The sequence below is a fragment of the Chiloscyllium punctatum genome, chromosome 5 (genome assembly GCF_047496795.1).
Source record: "Chiloscyllium punctatum isolate Juve2018m chromosome 5, sChiPun1.3, whole genome shotgun sequence".
Classification (NCBI taxonomy): domain Eukaryota; kingdom Metazoa; phylum Chordata; class Chondrichthyes; order Orectolobiformes; family Hemiscylliidae; genus Chiloscyllium; species Chiloscyllium punctatum.
In genome coordinates this window covers 8724739-8744908 of record NC_092743.1, presented here as the reverse complement: position 1 = coordinate 8744908, position 20170 = coordinate 8724739, and the positions used below count along the sequence as shown (strand labels likewise).

General features: G+C 43.0%; 1 protein-coding gene across 1 annotated transcript in view; it reads left to right on the top strand.

Annotated features, from left to right (window-relative positions):
* The first annotated feature begins 1770 nt into the window (after nt 1–1770).
* LOC140476861 (desmocollin-1-like) overlaps nt 1771–20170 on the top strand; it is a 43022-nt gene continuing 24622 nt past the window's right edge. Inside the window, exons 1-7 of the mRNA XM_072569731.1 lie at nt 1771–1865; nt 2111–2235; nt 9920–10016; nt 11149–11351; nt 14349–14477; nt 17017–17172; nt 19693–19837. Of these exons, the coding sequence (XP_072425832.1) occupies nt 2209–2235; nt 9920–10016; nt 11149–11351; nt 14349–14477; nt 17017–17172; nt 19693–19837 (757 nt within the window). The 5' untranslated portion in view covers nt 1771–1865; nt 2111–2208. The remainder of the gene's footprint in view (nt 1866–2110; nt 2236–9919; nt 10017–11148; nt 11352–14348; nt 14478–17016; nt 17173–19692; nt 19838–20170) is intronic.

The following is a 20170-nucleotide window of genomic DNA, read 5'->3' as shown; positions in this document are numbered from 1 at the left end:
TTTAAATATGTCCTCCCAGATCATTAACCTGGATTACAGTGACGTTACTATTACATTTCTTCCCCATAAACAGGGTGGATGAGGAAAGAACATTTCCTCTTGTAGGAGTTCCTAGAATTAGGAGGGACGCTGTTTCAGTTTAAGGGAGCACCAAATTAAGAGAGAGAAGAGAAATGTTTTTCTCACTGAGAGTCATTGGAACTCTCTGCCACAAATGACACTGCAAGCAGAGTCTTTGAATACTTTTAAAGAAAGAACTGGGTAGATTCTCGATAAGAAAGTGTATGAGAGGTCATGTGGAGGGTTGGGGAAGTGAAGAGTAGGCAGGAATGTTAAGCATTCGGATTGGTAGTAACAGAGGAGCAAGCAAGAGGAACCCACCCATTTGCTGAAAATTAGTATCAGTTGATCGATACAGAATGTATTCGTCATTTTTAAAGAATCCTGTGAACTGTCTTAGTCAGCACTGTTCTGACATACATTACCTGACTGGTGAGGAGCAGACCTGTTGTGCCATCTCATGGTCCTTCCTGGTTACCATGGAGATGGAGCTGGTGTATACACATACCTGGGGAACTGGGCTCTGCCTGACAGGTGATGCACAGAGAGGGAAGCCCCACCCCCTTTTGCTGCTGCAAGTAGTGCAGAGGGGTGGGGAGAGATTGCCTGGGGCCTCACCCAGGCGAGGGTTTGGGAGAGGAGGAAACTCACCTGGAGGGTCACCCAGGTATGGTTCTGAGAGAGAGGGTACCTCACTCAGGTGAAGATCAAAGCATCACCCCAGGTGAGATTAGGTTCCCTACAGTGTGGAAACAGACCATTTGGCCCAACAAGTCCACACCAACCTTCCAAATAGAACCCACCCAGACCCATTCCCCTACCCTATATTTACCCCTGACTAATGCACCTAACACTATGGGCAATTTAGCATGGCCAATTCACCTGACCTGCACATCTTTGGATTGCGAGAGGAAACCGGAGCACCCGGAGGAAACCCACACAGACACGGGGAGAATGTGCAAACTCCAGAGTCACCAAGTGTGGGAATTGAACCCAGGTCCCTGTTGCTGTGAGGCAGCAGTGCATTAGCAGTGAGGGTCTGAGAGAGGAGGGAACTGACTCAGGTGAAGGTCTGATGAGGGAACTGACTCAGGTGAGGGTCTGGGGGGGGGGGGGAACTCACCTGGAATGTCACCCAGGTGAAGCTCTGAGAGAGGAGGGAACTCACCCAGGTGAAGGTCTGAGGAGGGAACTCACTCAGGTGAGGGTCTGAGGGGGGAACTCACTCAGGTGAGAGTGTGGGGGGTGGAACTCACTCAGGTGAGAGTGTGGGGGGTGGAACTCACCTGGAGCATTACCCAGGTGAGGCTCTGAGAGAAGAGGGAACTCACCCAGGTGAGAGTCTGAGGAGGGAACTCACCCAGGTGAGGGTCTGAGGAGGGAACTCATCCAGGTGAGGGTCTGAGGAGGGAACTCACCCAGGTGAGGGTCTGAGGAGGGAACTCATCCAGGTGAGGGTCTGAGGAGGGAACTCACCCAGGTGAGGGTCTGGGGGGGAACTCACCTGGAGCGTCACCCAGGTGAGGGTCTGGGGGGGAACTCACCTGGAGCGTCACCCAGGTGAGGGTCTGAGGAGGGAACTCACCTGGAGCATCGCCAGGTAAGTGTCTGAGAGAGGGAAGGGAAAGGTGTGAGAGAGGAGAGAGGGCGGAGAGAGCTCACCTGGAGCCGCGCCCAGGTGAGTGGGTGAAGGAGAGAAGGGCGGGTGTTCACTCCCAGCCAGAGCCTAAAGCCAGTTGTGGGGAAACAAGCGGCTGCCACTCTGAGGAGAAAGCAGCAGGGGGAAGAAGTCACTTTCTTAAAAGGTTACCTTGGACTAGAGTAACTTTAGTTGTCTCTTCGCTGGCTTATTTTTTTAAACGCGTAAAAACCTCATCCATTTCCAGAGTCTGAGCTTCTAGACTTTTTGTGAACTTCGCATTTTTTTAGACGAAATATACATTTTAACGCGGATTTCACATATTTTTCGGAAGGTGTGTTCACCAAAAACAAAAAATTACTACTTTTTTTTAATTACTCGCACAAACTTTTTTTTTGTTTCACGACCCAGAAATCTGACCTACCAGTCACTCACCGGCTCCCTCTGCCATCAGCTTCCAGGAGCGATTTTTTTTCCGCCGATTCACTTTAGGTGCAAATTCCCGGGCAATGGCGGCGTTGATCATTTTGCTGCTGGTAAGTCCTCCCTTCACTAAACTACATCTTTTATTTTTTTTAAAAATATAATCGGGTATCGTTTCTCTGTTGAGCGTCTCTCTTTCAACTCCTGGACTTTTAAAAGCAGGAAATTTGCAAATGAGCGCACGGCTTGAATACTTTAGAAAAGTATTATTATTAATTGTTATTGAAAAGTATTGTTATTAATTTAATCCGAGTGGTAGAGAGAAGGGAATAGTAGTTTTTAAAAAATGAAACTAAGAGAACTTTGTCTCTCAGTGCTCTGATGTCTTCCTTTAACATTTTTTAACCGTACGGGTTTGTGTATCAAAATGAACAAAGTCCTGTTTAGTTTTGGACTTTTTGTACTAATTTATGAATGAAATTAAACTTTAACCAAGCTTTACCTAGTGAGATTAAGCCAGGTGGTCATTTAGTTTTTTTTAATGGTCAGACTAAGTTGTCTTGTTTACTTTTATTTCCTTTATTTAAAAGAGGTCATTGCATACACAGAAGAGAACCGGTCTGAATGGGTCACTCTTTCTTCAGGGGTCGGTGTGGACTTGTTGGGCCGAAGGGTCTGTTTCCACACTGTTAGGGAATCTAATCTAATCTCTTCATACAGTACAAATTTGACACACTTTACAGCGCCCTTGATGTGTCACCACACTGAGAAATTATGGATATCATTTGCAAACTTATTTTACATATTTTTTTCCTTCTGTGTCTGAACTCTTCAAAATACATTTAGGTTTGTGGGATTTAGGTTTTATTTTTCTTGACCTCTTGAACTGCTTTGTAAGTACATGATGTAGTGATGCTGGTGTTGGTCTGGGGTGGACAAAGTTAAGAATCTCACACCCTGATGAAGGAGCAGCGCTCCAAAAGCTGGTACTTTCAAATAAACCTGTTGGACTATAACCTGGTGTTTGTGTGATTTTTAACCACTTACATACAGTTCTCTTTAGAGTTCATCCTTATGTGGGCTTGTGAGTTGCCCTAACTCACTGGCCTGTTTGTAATTAAGATTTGTTCAAGGCTGCTTAGTCTTGAATCAACATTTTGTGCAACTCTGGGCTAGGTGGAACTCAAGGTCATAGATTCTGATCCAGAGGTTAGGGCACTACCTATGCCAATGAGCCCAGAGGGAGCATCCATAACAGAGTTTCAATTTGAATGCTGTACAAAACAAAACAAAATCATCGGATGCAATTTTTTGCATCTGGAAAATGAAGATTTTACAATCCTTAAGCAGTATTGGTTATTTTATTTCATTGGTTTGTGAAAGACTGCTGGAGCAGTTTGAATTTAAAAATCAGGCATAATTTTTTGATTGGCAAGTATACTTGTTTTGTAGCAAGTTTCTGCCTTACACTGTTGAGCATTTATTGCCATTTGATAGTTTCTGTATTTGTAGTTACATGGTATTAGAGTTTTCGGTGAAACATGTGGTTTATCTGACTGTATTGGTGTTGTTTAAATTTATGATGAGACATAATTACAAATGCTTGTGATCTGGGCTCTCTTTCTGTTGCTTGACAGTTTTTTGTTTTGCTGTTTGGTGCTGGATTTTCCTTGCACTTTCAGGATTGAAATGGGGTTTCTGAGCTTGCAAATTGTGAGACAGTGGATGTATTTTCTTCTGATTCGGTGTGGAAGCCCTTCTCAGCTTGGCAACACCCCTGGCAATCAGCGGTGGGAGGGTGGAGAAATACTGTGGGGCACCTATACCTTCAGTACAGTGGTTACCTCGGGAGAGGATGGGCTTCTTGGAGGGAATATTTTGACCTGTGAGGGCCCACCCTATGCATGTGACCCCATCATCGGGGCATGGAGGCTCTCTCTCTGGCAATCCTGCAAGACATGGAAGCAGAAACAGACCATTGAGTCTACTCTGCCCTCGAATGAGATGATGATTGATCTGATGATCCCCAGCTCCACTCTCCTGCCTTTACACCGTAACCCTTGATTTCCTCTGACTGATTAATGATTTGTGTGTCTTAGTCTTCACTATACTTAACGACCCAACCTTGACAGTAAAGAATTCCACAGGCTTACAACTCTCAGATGACATTCCTCTTGAATTGAATATGCAAAAGCTGAGTTCTCTAGTAAATAATAGTGGGTTTAACATACCAGAGATTGGTGGAGAAAGTTTGTTTGTTTTATTTTTGTGTGTAAATAACAAAACAGTTTGTGGCAAGCCTAGTGAACATAAAACCCTGCCTTCAAACACCATGCCCCTGTGCGTCACAACCACCTGATGAAGGAGAAGCGCTCTGAAAGCTCGAGTTTCCAAATAAACCTGTTGGACTACAACCTGGGGTTGTGTGATTTTTAGCTGAAAATGTGTTGCTGCAAAAGTGCAGCAGGTCAGGCAGCATCCAAGGAGCAGGAGATTCGACGTTTCGGGCATGAGCCCTTCTTCAGGAAGCCCTTCTTTGGTTCTCCTGCTCCTTGGATGCTGCCTGACCTGCTGCGCTTTTCCAGCAACACATTTTCAGCTCTGATCTCCAGCATCTGCAATCCTCACCTTTCTCCTTGTGTGATTTTTAACTTTGTACACTCCAGTCCAACACCAGCATCTCCAAATCGCCTCTAGAAATGACTGCATTTGTGTTGTTTAAATCATTTAACATGGATATGTTTAAATATCATCAGTTTAATTTGTTTTTAAAAAGCCTTCTGTAGATTTGAAAAAATAGTTTCCACGCATTTAAGAAACTCCACCTTGAACGCATACCTCATCCTTTATAATCTACAGAATGTACCAGTTCCCAAAGGCTGCTCGCATGGCATGGTCTCAAAGCTGTGCTTAAATGTTATTGGTTTTGGATACCAACGGTTTGATTAATGTTAATCAAACTAACTTTTTTTTTGCTGTCCTATTTAATAGATAAAAAAAATCACAACACCAGGTTAAAGTCCAACAGGTTTATTTGGAAGCACTAGCTTTCCAAGTGCCACTCCATCAGGTGATTGAAGGAGCAGCGTTCCGAAAGCTAGTGCTTCCAATTAAACTTGTTGGACTATAACCTGGTGTTGTGATTTTTAACTTTGAACACCCCAGCCCAACACCGGTGTCTCAAAATCAGACTATTTAATAGTCAAAGCATATCCTAAGTTTTGTACATCTCAAAAAGAAACAGCAATCACTGTAAATCTACAACCCCTGGCAAAAGTGAGGACTGCAGATGCTGGAAACCAGAGATTAGATCAGAGTGGTGCTGGAAAAGCACAGCAGGTCAGGCAGCATCCAAGGAGCAGGAAAGTTCCTGCTTCTCGGCTGCTGCCTGACCTGGTGTGCTTTTCCAGCACCACTCTGATTTTCAACCCCTGGTCATCAACAACTGTCAACAACTTTACTTGCTCGCAAACATGTAAATGTTTGTGTTTTCAAATCATGAGATTCATTGAGCACAGAAAAGGCTCTTTAACCCAATGAGTTTGCACTGACATAACTACAGTAGTTCCCCCCGCCCCCATACCAATGGGGGATATGTTTCAAGACATACCGTGCAAGTCCAAAACCACAAGTAGGAGCAAACCCATATATTTAAATGGGAAACGTATTTTCCCAGTAGCCCACCAGTCCCTGGTTCTGGAACATTCCCCATAATATGTCCGGGTCACAGGTAACCGAAACCATGGAAAACCATTTCGCGGATACAGGGGTTGCCCTGTACCACTAAAAACATGCTAATCCCAATTTCCTATACTTCTGATTTGATTTTGATTTTAGTGTGTTTTACAATAGGAACTACAGTGAAAAGCTTCCCTTTGACCAATATCGTATGACCATAAGGTATAGGAGCAGAAATTAGGCCATTCAGCCCATCAAGTCTGCTCTGCCAGTCAATCATGGCTGATAAGTTTCTCAACCCCGTTCTCCCCATAACCCTTGATCTCCTTGATAATCAAGAACCTATCTATCTCAGTGTTGAATATACTCAATGACCTGTTGAATATACTCAATGACAGTCTTCTGTGGCAATGAATTTGATAGATTCCCCACTCTCTGGCTGATGAAGTTTCTCCTTTATCTCTATTCTAAAAGGTCGTCCCTTTACTCTAAGGCTGTGCCCTTGGATCCTAGTCTCTCGACCAATGGAAACAGAGTCACAGTGATGTACAGCATGGGAACAGACCCTTTGGTCCAACCTGTCCATGCCGACCAGATATCCCAACCCCTTCCTATTTGTATACCCATCCAAATGCCTCTTAAATGTTGCAATTGTACCAGCCTCCACCACTTCCTCTGGGAGCTCATTCCATACACATACCATCCTCTGTGTGAAAAAGTTGCCCCTTAGGTCTCTTTTATATCTTTTTCCCTCTCACCCTAAACCAAATCCCTCTAGTTCTAGACTCCCCGACCCCACCTTCCCAACGTCTACTCTGTCCAGGCCATTCTGTATGTTTCTATTAGATCCTTCTTCAACCTTCTGAACACAGAGTATAGACCCAGAGTCCTCAAATGTTCCTCATATATTAAGCTTTTCATTCAACATATCCTTGAATGTCATGATATTTGAAGTACTCATCCAGATTTTTTTTTTCAAGGTTTTAAGGTTTCCACTACATCCCCATCCCGCATGTTTTTGAGTTAGTAAAGTTATTGACAGTAGCTGAGGAGTTGATGACCACGGGTGTAGATTTACAGTGATTGCTGGTTCTTTTTCCAATCAAAGACACAAGGAAATACCTTTTTCTAGTGCAACGAGTGGTTCAGATTTGAAATGCACTGCCTGATAGTGTGAAGGTGACCAATTCAAAGTGGAATAAATACTAATTCTAAAATAGCAGAGGAAATGCTAAAGATCCCACTCTTGCACTTTATTGAGACTCTCCTGTTTTGAGGAAGCTGTGCAGTATTATCTTACTCTATATAATTCCTACATTACAATAGTCATTATGCTTTACATGCAGCACACTTGAGGGCATCCTGTTGTTATATTTAAATAGTATTAGATAAGTTGAACTCTTTTGAAATACATATGATTTTTCAATAAAAATCATGGTGGTAACACTCTAGTCAGGCTGTGTATGTTGGGAGAGAAATGTTACTTGCTTTTTGTGTACATAACATTTTTGCATACTTGTTTCTTGATGCATGTGTGTATCCCCCCCCCCCCCCCCCCCCCACCTCTACCGAATTCAATAATCAGCATTGTAAGAGTAATAGGTAGCTTTGTAGTTCACTCTTTTTTTGCTGTTTTCCAAGTTAAGAATTTATAACCTTTGTAACTTGAATGCGTGCTTTTGTCAGCTGAGGTATAAACAATGACTGCAGATGCTGGAAACCAGATTCTAGGTTAGAGTGGTGCTGGAAAAGCACAGCAGTTCAAACAGCATCCGAGGAGCAGCAAAATCGGCGTTTCGGGCAAAAGCCCTTCCATCAGTAATGTATTCCTGATGAAGGGCTTTTGCCCGAAACATCAATTTTCCTGCTCCTCGGATGCTGCTTGAACTACTGTGCTTTTCCAGCACCACTCTAACCTAGAATTTTGTCAGCTGAGGCCTGGTCTAGTTTGCAAATTTTACTTCTTGAAAAAATACTCTAATTTGCTGCTAATATTTACTTTGTTAAATAATGTGTAAATTTAAATGTGTCAAGAATGTTTAATTTTTCTCCCAAAGATTTCTGTATTTTCTGGGATAAATAGGTTTACTGTTTGTCTATTTTGGGTAGACAGATATTCTTCTGGGTTTCAGCACATTGAGGGTAAACTGAAGCCATGATTAGTCATAATTATACTGAACAATGGTTTGTATAATGTAATCTTGCTCTGATTTCTCTCTCTCTCTCATTTTGTTGAAGATGTTATTGTGCCTTTTTTTAAAGTCAATCCTATGCTACCATGTAAAGCAGCAGCAATTTTAAGCATTCAAATTCTCTAGACTTTTTTTTCCTAAAATTAGCTACCCATTGGATGTTGCTGGGCATTTATTTGAACCCTTCCCAGTCACCTTGGTGACTAGATATTTTCAATTCTATTTTTTCCTCTAGCAAATGAGTTGAATTTGTGCAACTGGCTCAGAGTTAGGGACACTACCACTGCACCACAAGACTGGATGGCTGTCGCGGTATTAGTCTGTTATCAAGTAGAATAGGAATACTAGGACCATTCAATTCTTTGTTCATTCAGTTTGACCATGGCTGATCTGTAACTCACTTAATTTTTGCTCCAGATTCCGTGATACCTTTCAATAATTTGTCGATTTCTGTAATCTTCAAAATTTCATTTGACTCTCCATTCACAGTTTATTTTGATTTTCACTTGTGTGTATGTGTGAAAAGGCACTTCCTGACTCCCCCTAAATGGATGCTCACCTCTCATGCCCAGTGATCTTAAGAAGGCTCCCAATGACCTATGTGAACAAAAAGTGAAGGTCTTGTATGATTAAGACTTAAAGTAATAAAGTAAATCAGCAAAACATTAAAGTCACAGAGTCCTAGAGATGTACAACGTGGAAACAGACCCTTCGGTCCAACTCGTCCATGCTGACCAGCTATCCCAACCCAATCTAGTCCCATTCGCCAGCACCCGCCCCATATCCCTCAAAACCCTTCCTATCCATATACCCATCCAGATGCCTTATAAATGTTGCAATTGTACCAGCCTCCACCACTTCCTCTGGCAGCTCATTCCATACACGTACCACCCTCTGTGTGAAAAAGTTGCCCCTTCGGTCTCTTTTATATCTTGCCTCTCTCACCCTAAACCTGTGCCCTCTAGTTCTGGACTTTACCATCCAAAGGTGAGACTCTCCCACCCAGGACTTTGTCTATTTGCCCTATCCATGCCCCTCATGATTTTATAAACCTCTATAAGGTCTTCCCTCAGCCTCCGATGCTCCAGGGAAAACAGCCCCAGCCTATTCAGCCTCTCCCTGTAGCTCAAATCCTCCAACCCTGGCAATATCCTTGTAAATCTTTTCTGAACCCTTTCAAGTTTCACAACATCTTTCCGATAGGAAGATGACGATTGCACACAATATTCCAAAAGTGGCCTAACCAATGTCCTATACAGTTGCAACATGACCTCCCAACTCCTGTACTCAATACTCTGACCAATAATGTTAGTGTAGGTTACATTAAAGAGTTATGATCAGGTTTGATAAAATGTGACATTGGTCTTAATTCTGAAAATAGAGTTCCTGCTAGATTAGTTTTGTATTATCTCAATATTAGACATTTCATTAATATCAAAACACACACGATGGATAAAACCTCAGTTAATAACTAAAGTTGAATCAAATTAATATATAACTGTGTACTTCTAGTCATAATGTAAATGTATTTAATACTGTTGCACAGGGCTAATCCTACTAATTTACTTTTAATTTGAGTCTTTTCAGAATACTTCTACTTAGTCATACATCTAAAGAACTACCCGTCATCACTGACTTACACCTGTGGTAGAGCAGCCATTGGTTTCATTCCTGGAGGGCATTATTGATCCAGATGGGTCTTTACAATAACCATTATAGCTTACTGGTCACCATGGGAGAGATCACCAGACATGTTTTCAACACTTTCTGTTGATATCTGGCTTTTTTTTAGTTTTCAATCCTTTTCAAAAATATTTCAGGTATTAATGTGAAAGTTGTATGCAATTCTTTGCACGTTTCCACTGTGGTACTGGCAGTGTAAAATTACTTTTGAAACTAAATTTTATTTCATTGGACTTTTTTTTAGATGCTCACAGACTTTGGTGAAGCAAGCATCGACAAACCTGTTGTTGTTGTAACTGTGCAGGGTCCGAATATTAAAGAAAACCAAAACATTTCAAAAGGTAACCCAACTCGAGAGCTTGGAAACCTCAGTTTCACTGCTCCACTGCTCTGTCTCTGTCTCTGTCTCTCTCTGTCTCTTTCTCTCCCCTCTCTTTGTCCTAATGTCTTCTGATATGACACAGCAACATATTTTGTTTCAACAACTCTCCTTCTGATGTTCTGTTCTGTTAATGCCCCTCTATAACTGCAGTTTGATGCTGTCACAGGGTGAGAAATGAAGAAATTGTCTTAATTAGTTTGGAATTTAAAACTCCCAGTTCTCTTAAGTCATCGTTGATATCATGTTTGACCACAAGCGCTTTGGCAGACAGTTCCACAGGTTCCCCACTCACTGGGTGAAGAATTTTCTCTTCAGCTCTGAACTAAATGGTCTACCATATATTCTGAGTCTGTGACCCTTAGTTTAAGCCTCCAAGGATACAGGTTAGACCATTTTGGACAGAGATGAGGAGAAATATCTTCACCCAGAGAGTGGGAAGCCTGTGGAATTTTCTGCCACAGAAAAGAGTTGGGGCCAAAAACATTGAATGTTTTCAAGAAAGAATCAGAAATAGTTCTTGGGGCTAAATAATTTGAAAGGTATGGGGTGAAAAAAGTGGGACAGAGGACTGAATTTGATGATCAGCCTTGATCCCATTGAGTGGTAGTACTGGCTCGAAGGGCCGGATGGCCTGCTCCTGCTCCAATTTCTTATGTTCCAAATCTTGAATTAACACTTTTATATATACAGGAGCTGAATTTTATAGGGTGCTGCAGCTTCTACCCCTCCACTGCCCATACCTTTTCTCAGCCACTGTTTGCCATGTACTGTTTGCAAAGCACAACTTTACACTATACTTGGGTACATGTGACAACAATAAACCAAATCAAATCACTTCATGTGCGTGGAGCTGAGCTAAAGACTTGTATTTTGCAATAGTTCAGTTATTGTCCAACGTATCTTGAAAGTAAGGGTCTATTGATCCCTGTCTTCTTCTGTTCCTTACATTTTTCTGTAAGTATGCTTGGTATTTGTTATTCCTTAACCATATTGCACAGAAGACTTCAACGGGTAGTTTTGCCTGCAGCATACACTAGGAAACATGGATTAGCAAATAACCATGCCCTTTCTGTTTGACTCTTTTAATACAGTGGATTTAAAGCATTGTTGCAAAGATATATCACACATAAGCACTGATGATCCAGACTTTGGTGTGAAGCCTAATGGCTACTTGTTTGCATCTCGAGCTCTGCATATCAATGAACAACGGAGTTTTAACATTCATCTACGAGATTCACTGATGCTGGTGTGTTGCACAATTCGGGTCCATTTGTCGATTCAGCCAAACTTGCAGGTAAACAACTTGACTTATTGGTTTAATCCCTTCCTCCATGACCTCAGCGAACCGTGCTCCGTAATGGTTAAGTAACTTGAATGTTTCGTGCAAAGTGATGTTGCTGAGTCCCACAGTCCACAATGACGATACGTCTGTGCTATTTCTTGGCTGCGCAAAATGAACTGGTTTCCTGCCCCCTCTTTGTTTTTGCCTCCAGTAGACTGTTTCACCAAGGTGTTGCCTCGGATGGGGATTTTAGTTTTTTTGCTTTTGAAGAAAGTCTTAGTGGATTCCAGTTGTTATCTTTTGGAGCATAGAAGACTGAGTGGGACCTGATAGATGTGAATAAGGTTTATGAGGGGCATAGACAAGGTGAATAGAAAGGAGCTATTCCCCTTAGAAGGATTAATAATAAGGCAGCACCAATTTAAGGTGAAAGGTTTAGAAAGGATTTAAGGAACCTTTTTTCAATTTGAGGTAGTGGAGGGTCTACTGTGGGTCTGGATTGATAGCCTAGAGGTAATATCACAAGACTATCACCCCCTCCCACAAAGTGGAGGGTCTACTGTGGAACTTGGCAAAGTTAAATTTACAGTAAAGTGGGTTTCTGGAATGCACTGTCTGGGAGGGTAGTTGATGCAGGTAACCATGTTACCTTGTAAAAAGTATGTGGATGAGCACTTGAAATGTCATTACATTCAAGGCTATGGGCCTCATACAGGCAAGTGGGACTAGTGTGGATAGATGAGCATAGACTTGATGGGCTGAAGGGATTCTGACTCTGGATGTACCCATGGCTGTTTGAGAGTCACATGTGACTTCTCTTAATGCCAGCTGGAGTCTCCAGGAACAATGAGCAGGGACTACTCTGCTTTCGTTGAGTGTGGCTATCCTACTGTATCAGCCCATCATTTTGGAGGCTGGAGCTCTGATCTCCCACTTGCTAGCGTTGCCATAGTGCTAGGGATGGGAGTGAGGTTGGAGAAGGGAGGACAAAAGAGATTACTGATGTTCCATCACTATTCTAGAGGCTGAGATTCTGTTCCTACGGCATTAACGACAATGATTCTGTTGATTGTTATTTTATAAATCTGTTGTCGACTTGTGGCTCCGTAGGGGGCACTTGCACTTGACATCCTAACTTTATGGGAGGGGGTGATAGCCTAGAGGTAATATCACAAGACTATCAATCCAGACCCAGGCAATGTTCTGGGGATTTGGGTTTGAATCTCGCAGGTGGTGCAATTTGAATTCAATAAAAGTCTGGGATTATGAATCATATAATGACCATTAAACCATTGCCAGTTGTCAGATGAACCCATCTGGTTCGCTGATGTCCTTGTGAGGAGGGAAATTGCTGTCATTGTCATGGGTTTGGAGTCACATGGAGGCCAGACCAGGTAATGCGGTTTAAATGCCCCCTGGGCTGTTAGGGATGGGTAATAAATGCCAGCCCAGCCAGTGATGCCCACATCCTACGAATGAACCTTTTTTTTTTAAAAAAAACATACTAGAAGCTTGAGCATGTAATGTAAACTATCTCTCTGAGTGAGTGCCTTTCGGGTGAAATGTTAAAACAAGACAGCACGGTGACTCCACGGTCAGCACTCTTCAGGGAGCCAGCTTCCACCCTTGGGTGACTGAGTGTCTGTGCGAGGTTTGCACATTCTGTCTGTGTCTGCGTGTGTTTCTCTGCTCCCCCCCCGCCCCCCCCCCCCCGCCACAGTCCAAAGATGTGCAGGTTAGGGTGCATTGGCTGTGCAAAGTTGCCCATAGTGTCCAGGATGTGCGGGTTAGATGGATTAGCTGTAGGGAATACAAAGTTAGGGATGCGGTGGGGGAGAGTGGAAACCTCTTTGGAAGGTCAGTGTGGACCTGATGGGCCGAATGGCCTGCTTCCATGCTGTAGGCATTCTAAAACTGTGGGGTTTTGCAGCACAGTCATACTGAACCCAACCTGGTAGCCAGGAAACCTGTGTGCAAATCCCACCTCCAGAGTTATCAGATTATAAATCAACCTGTACACAGATGTACAGTCATAGAGCTGTACCCTTCAGTCCAACTTGTCCACACCGACCAAATATCCTAAATTAATCTAGTCCCATTTGCCAGCCCTTGGCCCATATCACTCCAAACCCTTCCTATTCATAAACCCAATCCAGATGCCTTTTAAATGCTATCATTATACCAGCCTCACCACTTCTTCTGGCAGCTCATTTCGTACACACACTACCCTCTGCTTGAAAAAGTTGCCCCTTGGATCCCTTTTTAAATCTTTCCCCTCTTCCCCCTAAACCTAGGCCCTCTAGTTCTGGACTCCCCGATCCCAGGGAAAAGACTTTGTCTATTTACCTATCCATGCCCCTCATGATTTTATAGACCTCTATAAGGTCACTCCTCCGCCTCTGACGCTCCAGAGAAAACAGCCCCAGCCTGTTCAGCCTCTCCCTATAGCTCAAACTGTCCAACCCCGACAACAGCCTTGTAAATCTTTTGAGTCCTTTCATTTTTTACAATATCCTTCCTGTAGCAGGGAGACCAGAATTGCACACCGTATTCCAAAAGTGGCCTAACCAATGTCCTGTACAGCAGCAACATGACTTCACAATTCGTATACTCAATGCACCGACCAATAAAGGCAAACATACCAAATATCAACTTCACTGTCCTTTCTACCTGCAGCTGTACTTTCAAGGAACTATGAACCTAAAACAACAACCCCATCTGTCCCCATTCTGCTGGATGTAAAACATCATGGATGTACTTGAGTGTAAGACTTCTACTTAGTGTCCTAGTCCTAGTCCATGTATGTCCCTCAATTAGCATCCCTCATGGGGGAAAAAAGGCACCCACCCATTTAATTCTGTTTGTGGTACTTTGAAAGTCATGGTCTGTGTTTACATCATTGACATTCTTTGAGCAAATGTATCTTTGTCTGTAAAGAGTTTGAAAGACACTGAGGTTGTGAAGCTGAATGAGGTTAATGTTGCCTCATGTCGTGCTTAATATTTTCAGCATGAATTAAAAGAACGTGTTCGATCCAAGCGTGCAGTTATACTGCGACGTCAGAAACGGAGGTGGAGACCTCTTCCATTTTCTATCACTGAGAATGACGCTGGACCTTTCCCCAAGTATGTTCAAACTGTAAGTTGCAACGTTTTTATTCAAGTCAAACTGATGTTATGATCGCAATTGCTGATACTGGACAAGTTACAAAGAAACATAGAGAAGAGGAGTGGGGGTAGGCCTTTGTGTCTGCTTCACCATTCAATATGATCATGGCTGATCATCCAACTCAATATCCTGTTCCTGCTGTCTTCCCCTATTGCTTTGATTGCTCCAGCCCTTAGAATTATATATACAGGTCGTTCTGCTATAACGCACGTTTCTTTAATGTGAATTTGCTATAACACGATTGACCAACTGGGGACACTGTTTCTATAGCGTGAACGTATTGGTTACAATGGGTGGCACAGTGGTTAGCACTGCTGCCTCACAGCGCCAGAGACCCGGGTTCAATTCCCGACTCAGGCGACTGACTGTGTGGAGTTTGCACATTCTCCCCGTGTCTGTGTGGGTTTCCTCCGGGTGCTCCAGTTTCCTCCCACATTCCAAAGATGTGCAGGTCAGGTGAATTGGCCATGCTAAATTGCCCGTAGTGTTAGGTAAAGGGGTAAATGTAGGGGAATGGGTGGGTTACGCTTCGGCGGGTCGGTGTGGACTTGTTGGGCCGAAGGGCCTGTTTCCACACTAAGTAATCTAATCTAATCTAATCCCGTTTGTTTAAATGGTGCTGCTGTTATGCAATATTCGGAATTATGTGAGAATAGAATTACTGCATTATAGCAGAAGTGACTGTAACTTCTGTTCCTTGGAAACATTTCAGTGATTTGGTGTCAACTCTGTGACAGAGAAGTCAGATTCAAGCAAGAAACCGGGCCTGATAGATTTGAGAGTTTTATTTCTGCAGTTGGTTACAATGATGGTTAGTCACCACAAGTATTTACATGAGGCTGCTGATGTTCTTTTAACAGAAGAACATGAATTCATTACACAAAAAAAGTTATACATAAGTCAGTTTGTGAAGATCTTAACATAGACCCCTCTATTCAACCTTTTTCTCTTCTGTAAAGTTTTCAGATACTTGGTGAAATATCCCTGCTATCTTTAATTTTACTTTACTTAATTGACTTCTTCTGGTATTCTGGACTGCTGAAACAGTTTTTAAAGACTTCTTTCCAGTTCTGAGGGCTGGGTTTCTTTTAGTTATTATGTCTAAAAGCCTCTTTAAAAACTCTCCACCTGGAGATTCTGAACACCTAACAAATTGTTGTGGTTCTGTTCACCAAGCTGGGAATTTGTGTTGCAGACGTTTTGTCCCCTGTCTAGGTGACATCCTCAGTGCTTGGGACCCTCCTGTGAAGCGCTTCTGTGATCTTTCCTCCGGCATTTGTAGTGATTTGAATCTGCCGCTTCCGGTTGTCAGTTCGAGCTGTCCGCTGCAGTGGCCGGTATATTGGGTCCAGATCGATGTGCTTATTGATTGAATCTGTGGATGAGATTCAATAAGCACATCGATCTGGACCCAATATACCGGCCACTACAACGGACAGCTCGAACTGACAACCGGAAGCGGCAGATTCAAATCACTACAAATGCCGGAGGAAAGATCACAGAAGCGCTTCACAGGAGGCTCCCAAGCACTGAGGATGTCACCTAGACAGGGGACAAAACGTCTGCAACACAAATTCCCAGCTTGGTGAACAGAACCACAACAACGAGCACCCGAGCTACAAATCTTCTCCCAAACTTTGACCCTAACAAATTGCCAAGCTGTTGGGATGAAACTGCTCTGCTGAACTGAGAACTTTCAGCTCTGTTGTTGAGAAGTCATAAATACGGCAGTGTAAAAGTTTTAGTATATAAGGGGTGGCAGATTTAAAACAGGTGAGAAATTGCTTCTCTCAAAAGGTTGTGAACCTGTGGAATTCACTACCCCAGAGTGGATGCCAGGACTTTGGGAAAGTTTAATGAGTGGTTAGACAGATTTTTAATTAGTAATAGGTTGAAGGGTTCTGGGGAGTGGGCAGGAAAAAGGAGTTGAGGCTGAGAGGAGATCAGCCATGATCGTATTGAATGGTAGAGTAGGCTTGAGGGGTTGAATGGTCTACTCCTGCTCCGAGTTCTTATGATGTACAAATAACTTCACAGCTGTATAGTTAGACAATCCGTAAGTCTCGTGCTTATTTGGCAATGATGTATTTGTGTCACTATTTGTCCAAATGGCTTTCTGACTTTTAATATGTTAAAAAAAAATTCACAGTACTGAAACTGAACTCCATCTAACTCTGCTTCAAGGGTCAAAATTCCCAAATGGTACGTTACATACTTTTTACTGCACTATTCTCAATTTCATCCAAATTTCCCCTACATGAGGCCATAGGAACTATGGGTAACAAGACTCTTGACAGTGGTCCCAATCTGGAGCAGGGCGTGTCCCCTGTTGGAGATACTCCTTCACTTTTTCACCAGGTTTCCATTGGCTGGACCCACTGTAATCCTCTGTTAGAGGGTGTCCAATGTACTCCTACTCTGTCTGACTGTTCATCCATCAAAGTGAAAAGTGGAAATTGCACTAACATTTAATTGACTCCTGATTTTTTTTCTTTTCCTTTTCCCCCAGATAAAATCAGAGTATGAGCAGAACTATACATTATTGTACAAAATTACCGGACAAGGAGTTGATCATCCTCCATTGGGTTTTTTCCGTATTGAACCCGAGACGGGTAAAATATTTGTGTTACGGACCGTGGATCGTGAAGAGTACCCGTCGTTTAGCGTAAGTGTCTCTAATGGTCTTCGTCTGTACTTGCATATGGTAACTTGGCAGCAAATTCTTGAATGAGTTACGTTTGTTATGAGTTGAGATTAGACTGAGGGATAGCCTGGTGTTTGCAGTCAGTGCTGACAGAGTGTTTGTTCATCATTTGTTATGTTTTCAGCTGCTTATAACAGAGAGTAACACCAAAATTTCCATAGAACATAGAAAAATACAGCGCAGTACAGGCCCTTCGGCCCTCGATGTTGCGCCGACCGAAGCCTACCTAACCTACACTAGCCCAATAACCTCCATATGCTTATCCAATGCCCGCTTGAATGACCATAAAGAGGGAGAGTCCACCATTGCTACTGGCAGGGCATTCCATGAACTCACAACCCGCTGAGTAAAACATCTACCCCTAACATCTGTCCTATACCTACCACCCCTTAATTTAAAGCTGTGTCCCCTAGTAACAGCTGACTTCATTAGCGGAAAAAGGTTCTCACTGTCAACCCTATCTAAACCCCTAATCATCTTGTACACCTCTATCAAATCTCCCCTAAACCTTCTTTTCTCCAATGAGAAAAGCCCCAAGTGTCTCAGCCTTTCCTCATACGATCTTCCTACCATACCAGGCAACATCCTGGTAAACCTCCTCTGCACCCGTTCCAGTGCCTCCACATCCTTCCTATAGTATGGCGACCAAAACTGCACACAATACTCCAGATGAGGCCGCACCAGAGTCTTATGCAACTGCAACATGACCTCAGGACTCCGGAACTCAATTCTTCTACCAATAAAGCCCAGTACACCATATGCCTTCTTCACAGCACTATTTACCTGGGTGGCAACTTTCAAAGATGCCATGTTGAACAGAGGGTGAATTCTTGGTCTCAATTTGGTCCATGCTTAAATGACTTATTGATTTGATTTGTTCTACTCACATGTATCTAAGTACAGTGAAAAGCTTTGTTTTTGCGAGCAGTACAGGCAGATCATAGCAAACAAGAACGTGCAGATCATCAGGTATTTAGACAGTGCGGCAAAAGGTTTTTGGCTGAACAGGAGGTGCACAAAGCAAAATCAACATTATTTGAAGTTAGAGATGTCCATTTGTCATTTAATTACAACAGGGAAGAAGCTGTTCTTGGATCTGCTGGTGTGTGTGTTCAAGCATCTGTATCTTCTGCCTGATGGAAGAGACTAGAAGAGCACATTACCAGTGTACTTTGAACAGTACAGTACAGCCCAGTACAGGCCCTTTGGTCCTCGATGCTGTGCTGACCTTTTATCCTACTCGAACATCAAACTAACCTCCATACCCTTCATTGTACTAACTTCCATGTGCCTATCCAAGAATTGATGAAATGTCCCTAATGTGTCTGACTCTACTACTCGGGCAGCACAGTGGCTTAGTGGTTAGTGCTGCTGCCTCACAGCAGGTTCGATTCCAGCCTTGGGTAACTGTGCAAACTCCACACGGACATTCTCCCCATGCCTGTGTGGGTTTCCTTCGGGTGCTCTGATTTCCTCCCACAATCCAAAGATGTGCAGATAAGGTGAATTGGCCATGCTAAATTACCCAGAGTGTTCAGAGATGGGTGGGTGAGGCGCATTAGTCTGCGGTAAATTTGGAGTAATAGGGGAATGCGTCTGGGTGGGTTACTTTTCGGAGGGTCATTGTGGATTTGTTGGGCCGAAAGGCCTGTTTCCACACTGTAGAGATTCTGTTCTATTCTAGACCACTGGCACCCACCACCTACCACTCTCTGTAAAGAACCTACCTCCTGACATCTCCTCTAAACCTTCCTCCAACTACCTTAAAATTATGCCCCCTCATGATAGACATCTCTGCCATGGGGAAAAGTCTCTGGCTATCCACTCCATCTATGCCTCTCAACATCTTAGTGGGAGGGGTCTTTGATCTTGGCAGCCTTTTCGCAGCAATGAGAAATGTAAATGAAGTCCATGGATGGGAGGTTGGCTTGCGTGATAGTCTGGGCTGTACACACCACCTTCTGTAGTTTCTTACCATCCTGGGCAGAGCAGATGCCGTACCAGGCCGTTACGTACCCAGAATGTTTTTTACGATGCATCTATAAAAGTTGGTGAGGGTCCTTATGGACATGCCATTTCCTGAGCCACCTGAGGAAGAAGAGGTGTTGTTGTGCCTCCTTGGCCATTGCATCAACGTGGGAGGTTCAGGGCAGGTTGTTGGTTATCACTATAAGTAGGGATGTGGTGCAGTGATAATATTACTGGACCAGTAGTCTAGAATCCTAAGCTAATGATTGGGGGAGAAATGTAACATTCTGGAAATCTGAAACAAACAGAATTCTGGAGAAACTCCACAGGTCTGGCAGAATCTGTTGAGAGAGGAACAGAGTTAATGTTCTAAGTCCAGTCAAACTTCCCTTCAAAACGGAATTCTTCCAAAGAATCTTCTTGAGATCCCCCTGACTCTATTTTGGTTATACTCGTTAAAAAGGGATCATGTGATTATAGGCAAATTGTAAGAGTTTCTCTTCAATTCCACAGCTTACTGGAACAGCAAGAACCAAAGAAGGATTTGTTCCTGAATATCCGCTTGATCTGACTGTTAAAGTAAATGATGTGAATGATAATATCCCTACATTTAATGAAGAGACGTTCATTGCAAATGTAGCTGAAGGTTCACCAGTTGGTAAGGATATATCGACCTCAAGAATTTTATAATTGGAAGTATTTAATTGAAGTTATCAGTGATATATTTGTAGATACGTGGAGACTACCAGTCTTGTGGTGTTCTGTTGTGTTCTGTTTGATATCTAGTAGAAACTAGGCAAGTGCACAAGGGAGATTAGCTCTGACTGTCAAGTTAACCTTCTGTTGCAGTCTTTGATTTTCTTGGTCACCATTACTTTGTGGCAAAAATCTCATCTGGTTTGCTAATTTTCCTTAGGAAAGCAATTCTGTCATCCTTACCCAGTCCGGTCTACATATGACTCCAGAACTGCAGCAATATCTTGACTCTCTG